This window comes from Indicator indicator, chromosome 30 (assembly GCF_027791375.1).
Source record: "Indicator indicator isolate 239-I01 chromosome 30, UM_Iind_1.1, whole genome shotgun sequence".
In the NCBI taxonomy this organism is placed as follows: Eukaryota; Metazoa; Chordata; class Aves; order Piciformes; family Indicatoridae; genus Indicator; species Indicator indicator.
In genome coordinates this window covers 3,838,888-3,854,800 of record NC_072039.1, presented here as the reverse complement: position 1 = coordinate 3,854,800, position 15,913 = coordinate 3,838,888, and the positions used below count along the sequence as shown (strand labels likewise).

The 15,913-nt window shown below is 44.8% G+C and overlaps 1 protein-coding gene across 1 annotated transcript in view; it reads left to right on the top strand.

Annotated features, from left to right (window-relative positions):
• VPS53 (VPS53 subunit of GARP complex) overlaps positions 1 to 15,913 on the top strand; it is a 67,776-nt gene that overhangs the window by 19,003 nt on the left and 32,860 nt on the right. Inside the window, exons 5-12 of the mRNA XM_054394315.1 lie at positions 2,399 to 2,485; positions 2,758 to 2,873; positions 4,094 to 4,213; positions 10,108 to 10,186; positions 11,312 to 11,455; positions 12,584 to 12,726; positions 13,736 to 13,877; positions 15,584 to 15,685. Of these exons, the coding sequence (XP_054250290.1) occupies positions 2,399 to 2,485; positions 2,758 to 2,873; positions 4,094 to 4,213; positions 10,108 to 10,186; positions 11,312 to 11,455; positions 12,584 to 12,726; positions 13,736 to 13,877; positions 15,584 to 15,685 (933 nt within the window). The remainder of the gene's footprint in view (positions 1 to 2,398; positions 2,486 to 2,757; positions 2,874 to 4,093; positions 4,214 to 10,107; positions 10,187 to 11,311; positions 11,456 to 12,583; positions 12,727 to 13,735; positions 13,878 to 15,583; positions 15,686 to 15,913) is intronic.

Sequence of the window (15,913 nt, the reverse complement as noted above, 5' to 3'; positions counted from 1 at the left end):
GTAGCAACTCAAATGCTCTCTTCCTTGGAGAGCCAGTTAGAGATGCCACCCTCAAGTGAAAGGAGGCCTTTGAGTTTGCCTTGGCAGTCATGCCAAGGAGAGCTGCTGTGGCTATTGGCTGAGCCTGCTGCTAGAAAAACAGCCCTAAGAGAGGGGAAGGGGGTCAGAGATGTGTCCAAGAAGTGTATGGCTAGTTGGGAATTTGGGGTGGTCCTGCTGCATGCCTTTGCTCTGTTTTGCTGGGTGGTGTCTAGGACCTCCCCAGGCCCTGTGTGGCTGATCTCTGTACCTTGCTTCCCAGTGGCTCTGTGTGCAGGAGATCCTAACAAACACCTGTCCCTGCAAGTTGGTTTGAGGTGATCCAAAGTTTGAATAAGTTGTGTGAGATTGCCTTGGCTTTGGATATGAGGGAGGATAATGTCTCTTCTTGGATAATCATTTTAATTGGCAGCATAGATCCTCATCTGCAAGAGACAGGACAAGAGGAACAGCCCCAGGTTGTGCCAGGGGAGATTCAGGTTGGGTATTAGGAAAAATTTCTTCACAGAAAGGGTTCTCAAGCATTGGAACAGGCTGCCCAGGGAGGAGATGGAGTCATCATCCATGCAGATATTTAAAAGACTTGTGGATGTGGTGCTGAGGGACATGGTTTACTGGGGGTGACTTAGCAGCAGTAATGGGACTGTGAGCTCTAGGTGAGTGGTGGGACTCGATGATCTCAAAGGTCTCTTCTAACCTCAAAGTTCTATGATTCTGTGATCTCTTCTTTTGGAGAGTCAGCAGTTCTGACTTCCTCAGGATCATGCAGAGAAATCATCATTTAACATTAGTGCTGAAGCAAAGGAAAACATAGCACTTGGTATCTGAGAAGAGTTTCAGGTTGAGGGTTTTGGGTTTTGTTTTTTTTTGTAGAGACCTACCCAAATCTCAGAGCACACAGGACAGTTGCTGCTTGCTTAATAACCCACACTGGAAACGTGCTGCAGCCCTGCTCTGGGATTGAGTACAGAGACTGCAGTTAAATATGTTGAAAGGAACACTCTTTAGTTCTTTGGTTTGCACTTAATCCACATGGAAGAGGAGAGAAATCTTTATTCTATAGGTGGCCAGGCTGGAGCCAAATGAGGAGGTAGGTGGTGGTATTCCTCTGTGATCCAGTTGTCCCTGCTGCATGTTTGTGTGAGCTCATTTGCCTCAGTGATCATGGGATGTGATAGCTGTGTGACACCAACAGATAAAGTGTTAACTTGCACATGATTCAGAAGATATTTAGGAGGAGACTTTTTCCCCCCCCTCCTCTGGAAAACGAATTATAAAACATTTCCAACTTTTGTACTTTTATTATAATGCAGCTATGTTCCAGCAAAAGCTGTTGGCAGATAGTTTGCTCATACATTTCCAAATGAAGATGTGTTAAATTTATTTGCTGAAGGAGCTTGTAGCTTGCACTGTAAGTTTGGTCATGGGACTGGATATAAAAACAGAGGGCTAGAAACCCACTTAACAGCAGGAAACAAAGTGGAGCTGGAGCTGGAAATGTTATCATACTGGGAAGGCAAAACGTGTTGAATTACTTCAGAAGGCAGATTTTGGACATGTGATCTGGGACATGTGGCTTCACTCATTGAACCCATGTGTAGTTCACACTGGTTGTTGTGTGGTCAGGATGCACCATGGTTGTATAAAGGGGACCAGTTGCCCCAAGAAGCCTGCAGAAAAATAGCACAGAAATGCAAGTGAGGTTCATTTCCTGTGCCCAACCTTCTTTGCCTCCTGAAGCCTCTCTGCCTACTAAGAGCCTGTTCTCCTATGGTAGGTGGTAGGTGTTCTCTATGGTAGGTGGAAGGCTGAGCTGCCCACCCTGAGGGAATCAGCAAAATATCTATTGTGCTTTCCAACAAGGCAATATCCTGCTGATTCAGTGAGGGGTTTAGGCAAACACTAAGGTTTAGGCAAGTATTAAAGTTTAGGCAAGCACTAAGGGTTCTGTACATACTGTGTGGTTTTTATTTAGAATTAATGATGAGCAGAGAGGTTTTGTGAAGGTTTCATTTTTCTGCTCTAAATGACCAGGAGTAAGTTCTCTATATTTTTCCACACTTAGTGCATCAAATTTTTTGCACTAACCTTAAATCTGTTGGTAGTTCATGTTACAGAGGTGCCTTCATGGAATAGCTCAATCAGATTTTGGCAGAGCATTACTGTGAAATGGACACTGAGACCCTGGTCCACTCAGGTTGAAAATCCCAATGTGTTGCGTTGACTTTTGATGTGCTGAAGATACTTTCTTTGTGAGAAAACTGCTCCCCTCCACTGCCCCAGCCCAGAGGCTGTGTGTTCCTTAGAAGGTGAAAATTGAATGCAAGTTCTATCCACTCTGACTTTGTTTCTTTTCCAGGCCCTGGAAGAAGCCCAAAAAGCCATTCAACAGCTCTTTGGTAAAATTAAGGATATTAAAGACAAGGCTGAAAAATCAGAGCAAATGGTGAGCAGCACTTTCTTTCTAGCCTTTGAAAGGGAGGAGGGACACTGACTTTTGCTTCCAGATCTTGTTAAGAAGGGAACATTTTTGCCTTTGGTCCTGTTGACTGCTTGGTAATTTGCAGTCAAGCACGTGTTGAACCTCTACCCTTGTCCTCGCGTTAACATGGCTGTAGAGCTAGCCTGTCTGTTGTACCTAAAGGAGGAGAGCCCTCCCTTAAAATTTTCTTGCTGTGGCTTGATGTTTAACCAGCCTCTTGCTTTCTCATTCACCAGGTTAAAGAGATCACTCGGGATATCAAGCAGCTGGATCATGCCAAGCGTCATCTGACCACCTCCATCACCACCCTCAATCACCTGCACATGCTGGCAGGGGGTGTGGATTCCCTGGAGTAAGTGTGGGAATTTGGAGTGGTGCTTCAACACCACTGCTGAGTTCTTGAGTTGGGTGCAGTGCTCTGCATAGGTCTGTAACAGCTGCTTGTGTTTCTGGAGGGAAGTTTGCTTCCTAGATTGCAGGCTTGATTTTTGCTGGCAGATCCTGCCTGCATCGCTCCGAGCGACCTGCAGTCTGTGGTGCTGTATTCAAGGGTTTGCAGCATCGATTGCTGTGTTGATCCTTGGTGATAAGGAGTGAGCCTGGCCTCTGTAAGATTGTCCAGTTAGGTATCTTCATTAGAGATGTGCTCTCCAGGGATTTGGGGAGCATTGTATCAGTCGTATCTTTAACTGGAATGAGATCTCTTTTTCAGGAAGTGCCTCTCTAGCTCTGAGAAGCAATTCAGGGAAGGCTTAAAGCTTGTACTGTGTGTGAAGTTAAGATGTTTCTAATAACCCTTTGTGCTGGTTTTGGACCAGACAGAATGGGGAATTTACCCCCCAAAAACTAAATAACAACACTCTCACAGGATTTGGAAGTTTAAGTAAACCTATAACACTCTTCATGGGTTTTTAATGTGCTTAAGGAACACACAGGCTAGGAAAATGAATTTATTTATTTATTTTGTTGCATTTTGTATCTGTAAAGCATTGTAGCAAATTGTGCAAAAACACTGACCTGTTAATTTTTCAGAATAAAATTGTGCTCAGGCTGCTGTCTTTACTGGAACAGTCCTAAAGGATGAAATAGAAATAAACAAACTTGATTTTCCATTTTTTTCCAGTTAGTTCCCTGTGAAAGTTATTAACAGAAAAGTCAAGGCTAACAGTTTTTCAGCATAATGATTCTCCTCCCTGTGAAGCTTTAACTCACACTTTGTGTGTGATGATGAATGGCTTCACTCAGGTCATTATAGTGAAATAACATTTACAGCCTCCGGACCCATACTGGGAAGCTGATGCATTCAGTAGTTTACATGTTCTTTGCCAAGTGTTGCTTTTGACATTTATGTGTTTTGAGGCATTGTTAGATGTGTGCTGGATTTGGTTTATTTTAGCATCAGTTAAGTGAAATTTTAATGCTGCATTGGAATGTTAATGAAGAGTTGTGTATTGTAGAAAAATAAATGTCAGTAGTGACCAGCCTGACCCAGTGGGGATGAGGTAACCTGTGGAATTTCCACCCAGGGTTTTCATCAAACCTGCCTTTGTAAATCTTTCATTTCCTCTACAGGGCTATGACCAGGAGGAGACAATATGGGGAAGTTGCCAACCTTCTCCAAGGTGTGGTGAATGTGTTAGAGCACTTCAACAAATACATGGGGATTCCTCAGATCCGGCAGCTTTCTGAAAGGTAAACTGCTCAAACCCTGAGCACTTGCATCCCTGCTTAGGAAGGTTCCAAAACCCATCAGGCAGAATCAGTTTCTCAAGGATGTAAAGACTAGACATGATCCGTTGAGCTTCTTTCCAGCCAAAACAAATGGGTTGAAATTGAACACAGTTTGCTCAAGTCTTGAACAGCCTATTGTGTTAAACAGCAGCAATTAGCACAGATGTAAGCCAGGAGTGCTCTGTGCTTTTAATTTACTTACCTGGAGGAATCTGTGGAAGTGCAAATTGCTTTATGTGATCTTCATGTGGTGAGCCCTGAGGTGATGCTTTCACCCACATTCTTAATCCCTTCAGCAGCCTAGCATAAAGCAGAAACCTGGGCTTGAACACAACTGGGGGCCCCTTTCTGCCCAGACATGTGCTTACTGCTGTCGAGTTGCTGTCAGACTGCTCAGTTGCCCAGGGGTTTAGGCAGGCTGGATTTCTTCTTGTGCATTTGCCAGACTCAGTTATTCTGAGCACCTCAACCTCCTTCTGCCAAAACCTGCTCCCATTGCCCAATTCTGCTGAGATTTGAGGTTTGTAGCAAACCTTCCCAAAATCACATGCAGCATGCCTGACAGCTCTGAACGTTTATGTTGAGGTTGGGTAGTCTTCTAATGTGGAGTTAGAGGTTTAAAGTGGGTGAGTTTTGCTGCAGCTCCAACAGCAGGCACCCACCATTCTCAGCAGCAGCAGGTGAAGGCTCAGTGGTGATTTAAGGCAACAGATCTCCTAGGACCTTGGCTTTCATTTGGGGTGTGACAGACGGGTGTGAAGGGAACAAGGCCCTCCTGTTCTAGGGAGCATTGCTGTCTCCTGGCCAAAACCTACTTTTCCTGCTGTACAGGAGGCTTTATTTCCCTCACATCACACATTAGGTGTTTGCTTAACAGCCTGCAGTAGTGCTGGGCACAGCTCAGAGGTGGAAACAGCCTATTAATGTTAGGGATGAAGCTCCTTGATGAGACAGCACATCTGATAGCACTTCTTTTCTGTTTGAAAACTGCAAATCTCTTGCCAGCATCCTCTTGATGCCCAAGATGACTTTGCTCATTACAGAGGTACTTGGAGGAGTCTTGCAGGCACAGTAATGAATTTTTTTGGGTGACTCCCTTTGCTAAGACAGCAGCTGGCTGCCTGTGCTGTTTAGTGATGGAAACAGTGTTTGAAGGATTTGTTTGTAACATTTTCGTGTAAATGCGTTGGACTTTTCTTTATGGTATAGATGCCTCTTCCAGATGGGATCCATGAAATGGAGCAAAAATAAAATCCACCCAAAACTGGGAGAGAGATGGGGCCTTGTTTTAACAAAGCATTTGCTTAAATGAACATGAACATCAAGGAAATACAAACATATGTCAGTGCTTTTCTGGGTTTAGGCTGCTGTCTGCTGCAACCTCATGCTCCGATAGATAACTTGCTTCATTTTCTTCTTCTGGTAATGCCCTTGGGCAAAAATCTACTGTCATTGGCCATTTTAAAGCCAAATATAATTTAAGCCTTGGTCCAGAATTCTGGCTGTTTTTCCCCTTTCTGATGGATGCTTATTTAATACTTTTGTAGTTGCTGATAATTATAGAAAACAATTCATCCTGCTGCTAAAAGGCACAGTGACTGCGAGTCACGCCAGAGAGCCTGGCAAGGACACGGAGGGGAAAAAAAAATCTTTTGTTTTATTCTCCCTTCAAGATAAGGATCTGAAAAGCTCAAGAAAGTCTGTTCCCCCTATTTTTAGAATTGCCTCGGCAGGGTTTTCCTTCCAGTGTTTACAGAGGGAGAGCTGCACCATCTGGTAGCGATAGAAGTGGCTGCTTGTGGGGCGAGAGGAGAGCTGCACCCAGGGTGTTGCTGGGATCTCTTTACTGCTTTGACATCCAGGCAGCAAATTACTGCAGGGAGGTCTGTGGCACAGTAATGTCTGCTTTGGAGTTCTGACTACACGTGTACGTATTAGGGCCCAATTTGGAGTTGACTTTTTTCCTCTCTTTGCTTTTGTGATTCATGAAACATCAAAGGCAGTTTGCCTGGCTTCTCACAGGGCTGTTTTTAGACTGTGAAATTGCTGGGGTTTAATGTCTCCTGAACGTGGTTTACTGGTACAAGTAAAGCCCTTTGGATGTTTGTGAAGGCAAGAAATGCTTTAGTAGATGTCAGCACAGAGCTGTGACAGTAACCTAAGTCTGTTATATACAATAAGTCTATTATATGCACTGCTAAACAAGCAGATTCTGTTGCTTTCTTTAATAAAGAGCCTCTCTCTCTTGGTGTGAATGGAGTGAAGCCAAATATGAATGGGAAGCCATGGGAAGGGGGAAGTGCCTGCTAGGTGGTGTTGGATGTGCTCTGTGTCATGGGGTGTTTGATTGAGGTTCCTGCTCCTAGATGCTGTGAAGACTAATGATGTGTTTTTAATGTTGCTTTCCACCTGTTCTGACCCTTTGAAAACAACCAAACAAAATCCCACTCTAAGTATTCATTGGGAACCTGACTGAACTCTCAATTAATTGGCTTCTTATGCTGATCCTGTTGAGTATTGATAGAGAAGTGTCACAGTTCATATCCCAAAGGAAATATTTTCCTAACAGGGTTCCTGAACCGCCGCCTTCTACAGCACAACGGAAGCTCTTTGTTGTAGTAAACAGCAATATTTTGTTATCTCTCAGTCCTCTGTTTTCTGTCTGTGGAGGGAGCATGCAGTTAGTGGCCACAAACCCACCCATGAAAGTGGTCAAGAAAGCCTTGCAGATAGTGGAAAAAAGCCTGGAAAGTATTTCAGAGAAGGGTGATTATAAGATTGCCCCAGAAGAACAGGCTAGCTCAGCCTCTTTGTGTCTCAGCAAGCTGCCAGGGGGAGTTTAAGATTTCTGGTAGCTTTGGCTAAAGGAATTGTGGTTTCTAGTACTTCAGTGCTGTTTGAAACATAACAGTGGGGTTTCTTGTTGTTGTTGTTTTTTTTTTTTAAGCAGGGGAAACGGAACAAAAGCCACTTAATAATAAAACAAAAGTCAGAGAAACAAAAATTACTAATATTTGGTAACCAAAGGTTTTGGCACATGGGAGCAATCCCAGGAATAAGGCAGCTCCCTGTTACAGTCAGCCAGGATGGCTGCTGGGGGGAATCTGGTCCTGGGAAGATTCACAGATTCATAGAATGGTTTGGGTTGGAAAGGACCTTCAAGATCATCCAGTTCCAACCCCCACCCATGCCATGGGCAAGGACACCTCCCATTAGCCCAGGTTGCTCACGGCCTCATCTGCCATGGCCTTGTGCACCTCCAGGGAGGAGGCATCCACAACCTCCCTGGGCAACCTGTTCCAGTATCTCACCACCCTCACTGCAAAGAACTTCTTCCTAATCTGCAGTCGAAATCTCCCCTCCTCAAGCTTCAATCCATTCCTTCTCATTCTGTCACTACAAGCCCTTGTAAAAAGTCCATCCTCAGATTTCCTGTAGCACCTTCTGGTCCTGGAAGGTCTCCCTGGAGCCTTCTCCAGGCTGAACAGCCTGTCCCCATAGGGGAGGTTCTCCAGCCCTCTAAGAAGGAACCCCAAATCTGTTACCAACCAGGAGTGCCTGCTGTTGCTGAGCCTTAGTGGGCAATTCCCTTTCTGCAAGTGGTTAAACACAGAGACACTTCTCCACCTGCAGAGGTCTGTGAGTGCTGAGAGAAGCCAGTCTGGGGGGGAGGTTTTGTGGTGGCAGTTTCCATTGCATGAGGATTGTTCTGAATTATTGAAAGGCTCACAGCTTTTCATGGGGAGCAATCATCTCCAGTGGCTAAAGAGAGTGCCTTCCTGTCTTTGCCTAAAGCAGTGGCTCTCTGAAGAGATGCCATCCAGGTTTTAATGTTTCTGGGTGTGTGTCTGTGTGCTTAGGTAAAGAGCAATAGTTACTGGGGGGCAGTGGGGCTCCCTCTCATTGCTCACACATACCTAAACCTGTGACTGCTTTGATATCACTGCCACTGTCTCTATCTTACAAGATATAAGGGGGAAAAATTGGCTAAACCTCCTTTCCCTTGTTTGCTTTTGAGAGATTTTTAAGCAGGACATTTTTGTTAAAGCCATATATATATTTTTAACATCCCATTTCAGCAAGGCATTCCTGCAAGTTTCTTAATTTAAGGGTAGGAGAATCCCTGTTAAGATTATCCTTAAGTACTTTCCTGAATCGGAGCCTAAACCAACAAAGCCTGTGGACAGGGCTTTTAACTGCTTGACAGTGCCTCTTTTAAATATGTTGAGTCTTTAGGAATCTGGCTGCTGCTCTTTTCAGTGCCTCCACTCTGCTTCTGCTGCAGCTGCTGTCAGATGGGAAGGTCCCTGCAGCTGGCAAGGAAAGCAGTACCACAGCTAATAACTTGCAGTCTTTTGTACACACTCATTCATTTCTCCTAATAGTAAAGACATCTTGTTTCTTGGTTATTTAAAAGATAAAAATTTTCAATCCATCTTTAGTGTCTTTTTTTTTTTTTTCCTTCTTCTTTTTTTCCTTCTATGGATCAAAGGGTCTGGTTCTGTGGTGCTCTCACGTGAATTCCTGGTGCTTATTTAGGCAGGATTATTGTGACTGCTGGGTTCCTCCTTACTGCTTAAATTTCCCATTCCTATTTCAACATTTTACACTTTTGTTTCACAGTTCTGAAGGTGTTAAATGGGGATCTATACCTGGAGGAGTAGAGGAGTTTCTAAGCATTCCTGTGAAGCAGAAAGCTTAAGTGGGAATTACTTTTGACAGCAAGGCAGGAAGCTTTCCCAGCAAAATCCCCCTAAATAAATCCTGGATAAGGCAGGTCATACATGTGCTTAAATCACAGATGTAAAGTTCTATTTCAGCCATCACTTTTAAAGGCCTAGAATTTTCTGCCTTTGGCACCATTAAGGAATCCAGCCTGCTCTCCAGCATTGTCAGGTCATCTTGCAGTGTTTTGCTACTAATGGACCTCAAATGGGAAGATTAAAGCAGCAGATCGTTCCTCGATAAGGCTGAGGAGCCTTTAAACAACAAAATAAATCCAAATCCTTCTCCCCACAGTCTGAACAAACATTGTCTCAAAAGTAAATGCAACTACTCTTTCCAGCACATCAATCTCAGTGGAAAAAAATCCACTGCTTTGAGTGATCAGTTTAGACCTTAAAGCGTTTCCAGTATAATAAAACGTGATGGAAGAATTCGAGGGCTGCGGAGGGATCTGAGTGCTTTGACTGTTTGTTTTGGCTCCTGCCAGTGTGTGTAGGCATTTCCATTTCCTGAGAGGTATCAATTAAGCTGTATTGACTTTTATTCCTGGAAATTGGAAGCTTTATTCTCTCAGCTAAATAAAGAGCAAGGCTGTGGTTCGCTCAAACCCCTTCTCACCCGTTTCATACCTTTGCTCTTTTATGCTTCTTAGGACACAGAGGATTTATAGGATAAAACTGCAGCCAGCAGTGTCCACACAGATGCATTTCAGAGTAGGTCAGTGCACCTGGAATTGTGAAGGGTTCACAAGGAAGATTGAGACATTCTGAAGTGTTAGAAACCTGGGTTTGTTGAAATGTGATTGGCATACACAAACGTAAAGACAGATTGATCAGGCTGGCTTCAAAGGATTTGTGATTCTCAGGTGATTAACTGCCCATTAATGAAATTGCAGCAGGGCAAGAGCATCATGGACATGTTCTGCTACAGCTCAGGGGCCAGTGCTGTAGAGCTGGAGTTGTCATCCAGGGAGCAAGTGCTCTCCCAGTTAGCACACTTTTTATGGGCTCATGAAAACCTTGATGTAGCTGTTAGAGTGTCAGTCCACTTTGTAGTGATGTTTACAGGCAATGAAGCAAAGAAATTGGTTGTACCACCATCAAAGCCCTTGCTTCCTCTCTCCCTATCAGGGTGAAAGCAGCACAGAATGAGTTGGGACAACAGATCCTGGCTGACTTTGAGGAAGCCTTTCCTTCTCAAGGTACAAAGGTAAAGTTCTCCCTTCCCCTCTTCCTCCCAATGAAAAGTCTTGCTGAAAACAATCAGTGTCATTGGGTTTGATCTCATTTTACATCTAGATTTGGTGTCTCTCAGTTTCAGGAGTTACTTTAGAAAGCAGAGGAGTAACCCCAGGCTGTAGGGTACTGGGTGTATTTCTCAGTGTCCCAGGTGACCTGTCAGACTAGAGTGGGGCTCCCTCTTCATCTCAGCCAGGTTCCTGGCTGCTTGTTGGACACAAAAGGTTCATGTGTTCAGATAAACCCAAGCACAGGCTGTCTGTTGACATGCTGCCACTAAGTTTGTCTCTGGTTTACTCAACCAGCAGGAGACACAAATCTGGGCTAGGACTAAGGCACCAAATGTGCTTCCCCAAAATAATGCATCCAAATGTTTGCAAACAATATGGGAGGGTAGGTGTCAGTTTGAGTTTATTTCAAAGCAAACACTTAGTTCTGTCTTGCAGAACGCCAGCCCTGCTGATTTCTTCATAAAATTAACAACTACACGAGTGAGGGAACTGTTTGGAACAGATCTTTCATGAAGGGCAAATCTCTGTCCATGTGACTTAGCTTCAAACCAGCCTTTTTTCTTTTACATTACACTAAATTTTCTGCCTCTTCCACTAACATCATGGCACATCAACACAGCCCAGCAGATGCTGCTTGAAGTGTTGCAAATTAATCATCTCTAGACTGCTTTTTTTTTTTTTTCCCATTAATTTGGGCTTCAGGTTTGCAGAAAAGGGCTTTGCTTGTCCTGTTAGTCAGCCACTTCTCTTAGCTACTCGTCAGAATATCTGGGCTGATTAAATGCTTTGTAGAAGGGATGGGGCAATACTTTTTTCTGTAGATGGAGCTGGCAGATCTTCTGTGGTAGAGAACTTCTTGGCTATTGAGCTACAGAGCAGCTTTACAGTCATTGAAAGGGAAGCAACTCAGTTTTCATCCAACAGAAAAAAGATAAAGAATTGGCAATAAAAAGTAGCAGCAGAAGCATCAAAAAGAAAAGTGTAATGGGAAAGGATAAAGCCAAGGTAACCTGGATGCTGTACAATTTGCAATCACCCTTTCAGCTATTTAACCTTAAATCTTTTGTTCCTCTTTGTTTTGACAGAGGCCTGGTGGCCCCAGCAATGTCCTTCGTGATGCATGTCTGGTTGCCAATGTCCTGGATCCCAGGATCAAACAGGAAATCATCAAGAAATTTATTAAGCAGCACCTCTCGGAGTACCTGGTCCTTTTCCAGGAGAACCAAGATGTAAGGGAAGCTTCACAAACTGTATTTGGATTTTGCATTTTGCTCTGCTGGCATTGACCAAGTTCACATTTCCACAGGTTCCTGTGGTGAAATGTTTCTAACCCAAGGGTTTGGAAGCAAGTCATTTGTGGGTGTGCTCTGGGCTGGCTGATGAGTTGTGAGGCAATGTCAGGGTGGCTTCCTCCCACCTTAGCCCTCAGCTGCACAGATCAGCACTGGAAATATTTTCCCCTTGTATAGCAAATAAATAAATTCAAGTTAGGTGCTTTCTGCCCTGTAATAAAGGGTTGAAAAACTAAACCCTGAAGATAGCAAACCCCCCAAACTTGGACAAATGCCAATTCCCCTCAAACACACAAACAAAAAACCCCCCTCAAAATACCTAAAAATGGGGGGCAAGGGATTTCCAGGAGGTGGATTAATCTTTGTAGCTAATTTTTAGACTTCCTGTCCTGATGCTAAGGGGACATAGAGAGGATTAACAGGACTTCAAAAAAAAATTACTATAATAATCTTAGATTTGAAAAAAAAAAAACAACAAACCCAATTTTGAATTAACAATTTTGAAATGGCCACAGTTTGTGACAAAGGAGAGAAAAAAAGGCTAGAATGCTTCACTTTAAATAGCTTTTTTTCCCATCATAGTTTTTTGGATCAATCTTTCTACTTTTTGGCAAGAAAACACTAATGCTAGGGTGGGGATGGGGGGAAAAATCCCATCCTGTTCATGTTGTAAGAATTTTTCTAGAAGTTTATGAGCCCATAGTCCTCAGAGTGTAAAATACAGCTGAATAGGGGAATCCAGGACCTGTGTTCTCATCTCTCAGGATCTCTCACGTTTAATTTCTCTGTCTGTGAAACAGAGAGGGTGGGATCAAATAATTGATAATTGGATTGAGTGTTCAATAGCACCTACATGATTTAGCAGTGCTGTTATCCTCATTTTCAATAGAACTTGCTCTCTTAATTCACACAAGATTGGGTTTGCAGCCTGGTGTGCCTTTAAGCACTTTGAAGAACGACACTTTAGCTTTGATCAATAGCCCAAGCTGTTCTAGGAGGCTACAGCAGGCAGGCTGAATACCAGCAGCTGCTGGTGTTGGAGGTGCTGTTGTGCATCTGGTTCAGGTGGCCTGGCTGGATAAGATCGACAGGCGCTACGCCTGGATCAAGCGGCAGCTGGTGGACTACGAGGAGAAGTACGGCCGCATGTTCCCCCCGGAGTGGTGCATGACGGAGCGCATCGCCGTGGAGTTCTGCCACGTCACCAGGTCAGCCCACAGGGCCTCCCAGCAGCCACAGCATGACGGGGCCTGGCAGAGGCCTCTGGAGCTCATCTGCTGCAGGCCCCCCTGACAGAGCTCATTCACCTAGAGCAGGTTGGGCAGGATCGCACCTAGACAGGTGTGGAATGACTCCAGAGATGGAGACTCCACCACCTCTCTGGGCAGCCTGCTTCGGTGCTCTGCCACCCTCACAGCAAAGAGGATTCTCCTCGTGTTTAGATGGAACTTCCTGTGTTGAAGTTTGTGCATGTTACCTCTTGTCCTGTCACTGGGCACCACTGAAAAAAGCCTGGCCCCATCCTCCTGACCCCCACTCTTGGGTATTTATAAGCAGGATTTATTAAGAGTCATCTCCCTTGAAACAGAAGCTTGGCTTATCTGCTACCAAATTGATTATGTATGTCCTTAGGACTTGAAAGTCAGTCTTCAAATATCTATAAAGAATTGTCCATGACTAAAAGCAAGTGAAGAGTGAAAACCCTGAGAAGTTGCACCAAAACTGTGTCTACTGTTGAGAGAGTGAGATGATGTGGAAATCAATTCCCAGTGTAAGAGAGATAAAAATCAGTATTGTTAGAAGCCAAGTGAAATAGTGTGAGCTGCCTATGGATTGACTGCCTTAGACCATGCTCTTTGACAGCAGAGACAAGGAACCAGAAGGAGGTACCAGCTGGAGTCCCAGCAGCACCATTGCCTTTGTTCTGGACTCCAGTCAGAGATGCTGTGCCTCCCAAGGTTTGGTGCTGAGGGCTTTCCTGGTTGCAGCAGTGCCCTGGCTGTGAGGAGATGGAGTCCTGTTACCCCCAGAGCTCTGTACAGCTGTGGCTATGTTCGAAACGTGATCTGTGAAGCAGTTTTATATTAGCATCTTAGGAGTCAGCTTGAGTGCTGTGATGAAAATCTCTCCAGGGGATGGACTGAATGGCAGTGTTAGGTTTCAGATCTTTACAGAAAACCCACATTTGTTTTTTTCTGTTTCCCTCCTCTCTTTCAGGACAGAGCTCGCTAAGATCATGCGCACAAGAGCAAAGGAGATTGAGGTGAAGTTGCTTTTGTTTGCAATCCAGAGGACAACCAACTTTGAAGGACTTCTGGCTAAACGCTTCTCAGGTTGCACTCTATCTGATGGGACAGTGGTAAGGGGACTTCTAAAGAGCAACCCTTTACTCAACAGCTTTCTTGGGGAGAAAGAAGCCCTCTCAGAGCTGTGGTAATGGGAGACTGCAAAAGATGTCACCTGCAGCCTCCTCTGGGCACTGGCAGAATAGGGTTAGGGTCTTTTGTGTGACTGTGCTTCAGTGGCTTGTGGGTAAGGAAAGTGATTCTTCATCTTGCAGACTGTGTAAGAGAGGATGGCACAGGGCTCACAAGAAGGAAAGTGCACTGATTGTGTGCTTTTTGGTTCTCCTGGGACCTGTGCTGTTTGCAGCTGAAGCCACACTGCTATGGAGAACCACAAATTACAGCTGGTGACTGCGTTATGATGTTTGTTCTCTGCATGTCACTGACACATACCTAAAAGTCCCCTCTAAAAGTCCCCTCTTCATTTCTGGTTACCACATGTTCACCACATGGTACCCACATTGTCTGCTGGCTTAGTCTTACTTGCAGGAGCATTGGGACCTCCTACTTTTCAGTGTCTCATTTGGTAGATTGCAAAGGCAGGGCCAAGAGAAACAGCTCAGTGAACATCTCTGGGGTCATCTTTTGCTGCCCAAAATCTCAGCCAAGAGCTCTGCCAGCCAAGTGCCCTGGGAGCACAGAGTCCACGTGTGGCTCAGAAGCTACTGGTTTGAGGTTGGCTTCTCTGTCCAGCTGGTGTTTGGAAGCCTGCTTGGATGTGATAATTCAGCCTAGGAGGCAAGCCTGCCTGACCAGCTTCTAATTTGCTGTGGATCAGTAGGTGCCACTAATTAAGAAGGGAAGTCCTGTAAGGTTTTTCCTCCTGGCTGAATTCTTGAGTTCTCTCAAGAATATGCCTTTATTTTTCCACAAACTTCATGCAGAATGTGCAGTTTTAGTTAAAGTGGCTTCACTGGGCTCTGAGCCTTTCTGAGGAGGTAGGCACAGCAGCTGCTACAACTGAGGAAAGCAGAAGGGGAGGATGCAGCTTGAAATGATAGAAGATCCTTTCTGCCACCCTTTCTAAGCTGCCTGTAGGCTGTGACACTCTGATGTCAACACCTGACCTGATTTACACACAAAATGAGGGCCACAATTAGAAATGGCTCTGTGGTGAGTGCACAGCAGGGACAGGCAGCCTGGTGGGAGCAGGAGTTACTGTGGCAGCAGCTTGGGGCCTGCTGTCATGGCTCCATTTGCTTTGGAGTGTGTGGTTTGAGGGAGTGGACATTTGAATCACAGAGTCATTAAGGTTGGAAAAGTCCTCTAAGATCAGCAAGTCAAACTGTCAAGACACCTCCATGGCCACTAGACCATGTTCCCATGTCTGCATATGTTTTGAACAGCTCCAGGGATGGTGATTCCACCACTCCCCACGGCAGCCTCTTCCACTAATCAGAATGCCCCTGGAGGGACAGCTCAGGCAGAGCAGATGAGTGTTGGGGCAAGAGTAGCAGGCTGCAAGAGGGTGCTGAAGGTGAAGTGTGCTGGTGGAATGATGGAGAGGGAACCAGGCTCTGACCCTGTAGCAGGAGGGAGTGGGCTTTAACCTGGATTAGAGAGGACCTGCCTGGCACTCTGCAGTCACCTCTGTACTGCGCAGTGCTTTGAAGGGCTTAGTAAAGCTAAACATGGATGCAGCTATGTGCCAGAGGGGACAAACCAGACTACTCTCTGAGGATCTTACTCTTCTTTTTTTTTTTTCTTTTTTTTTTAACAGAAAAAGCCAGAAGTGCCAATTCCCTCCACCAACCCATTTCTGGAGGATGAAACTGGGACAGAAACAGATGAGATTGTGATTGAGAAAAGCGATACAGAGAAAGTAAGTCTTTGAAGTTCTCCAGCTGTCAGTGAGGGAGGCTCTGTCAAAATCTCTGGTGGTGCCTAAGCTTTTCCCATCACATTGATTTGAACTGTTTGTTTTTCCAGCAATTAATTTAGTGGTGTTTTGATCCTCTGGGCAGCTTACAGGCTCCCAGCATGACCATGGTTTTGTTGGGGCAATCTTTATTTCAGTTAATAGTGATGAGACAATCCTGCCACATGAGAG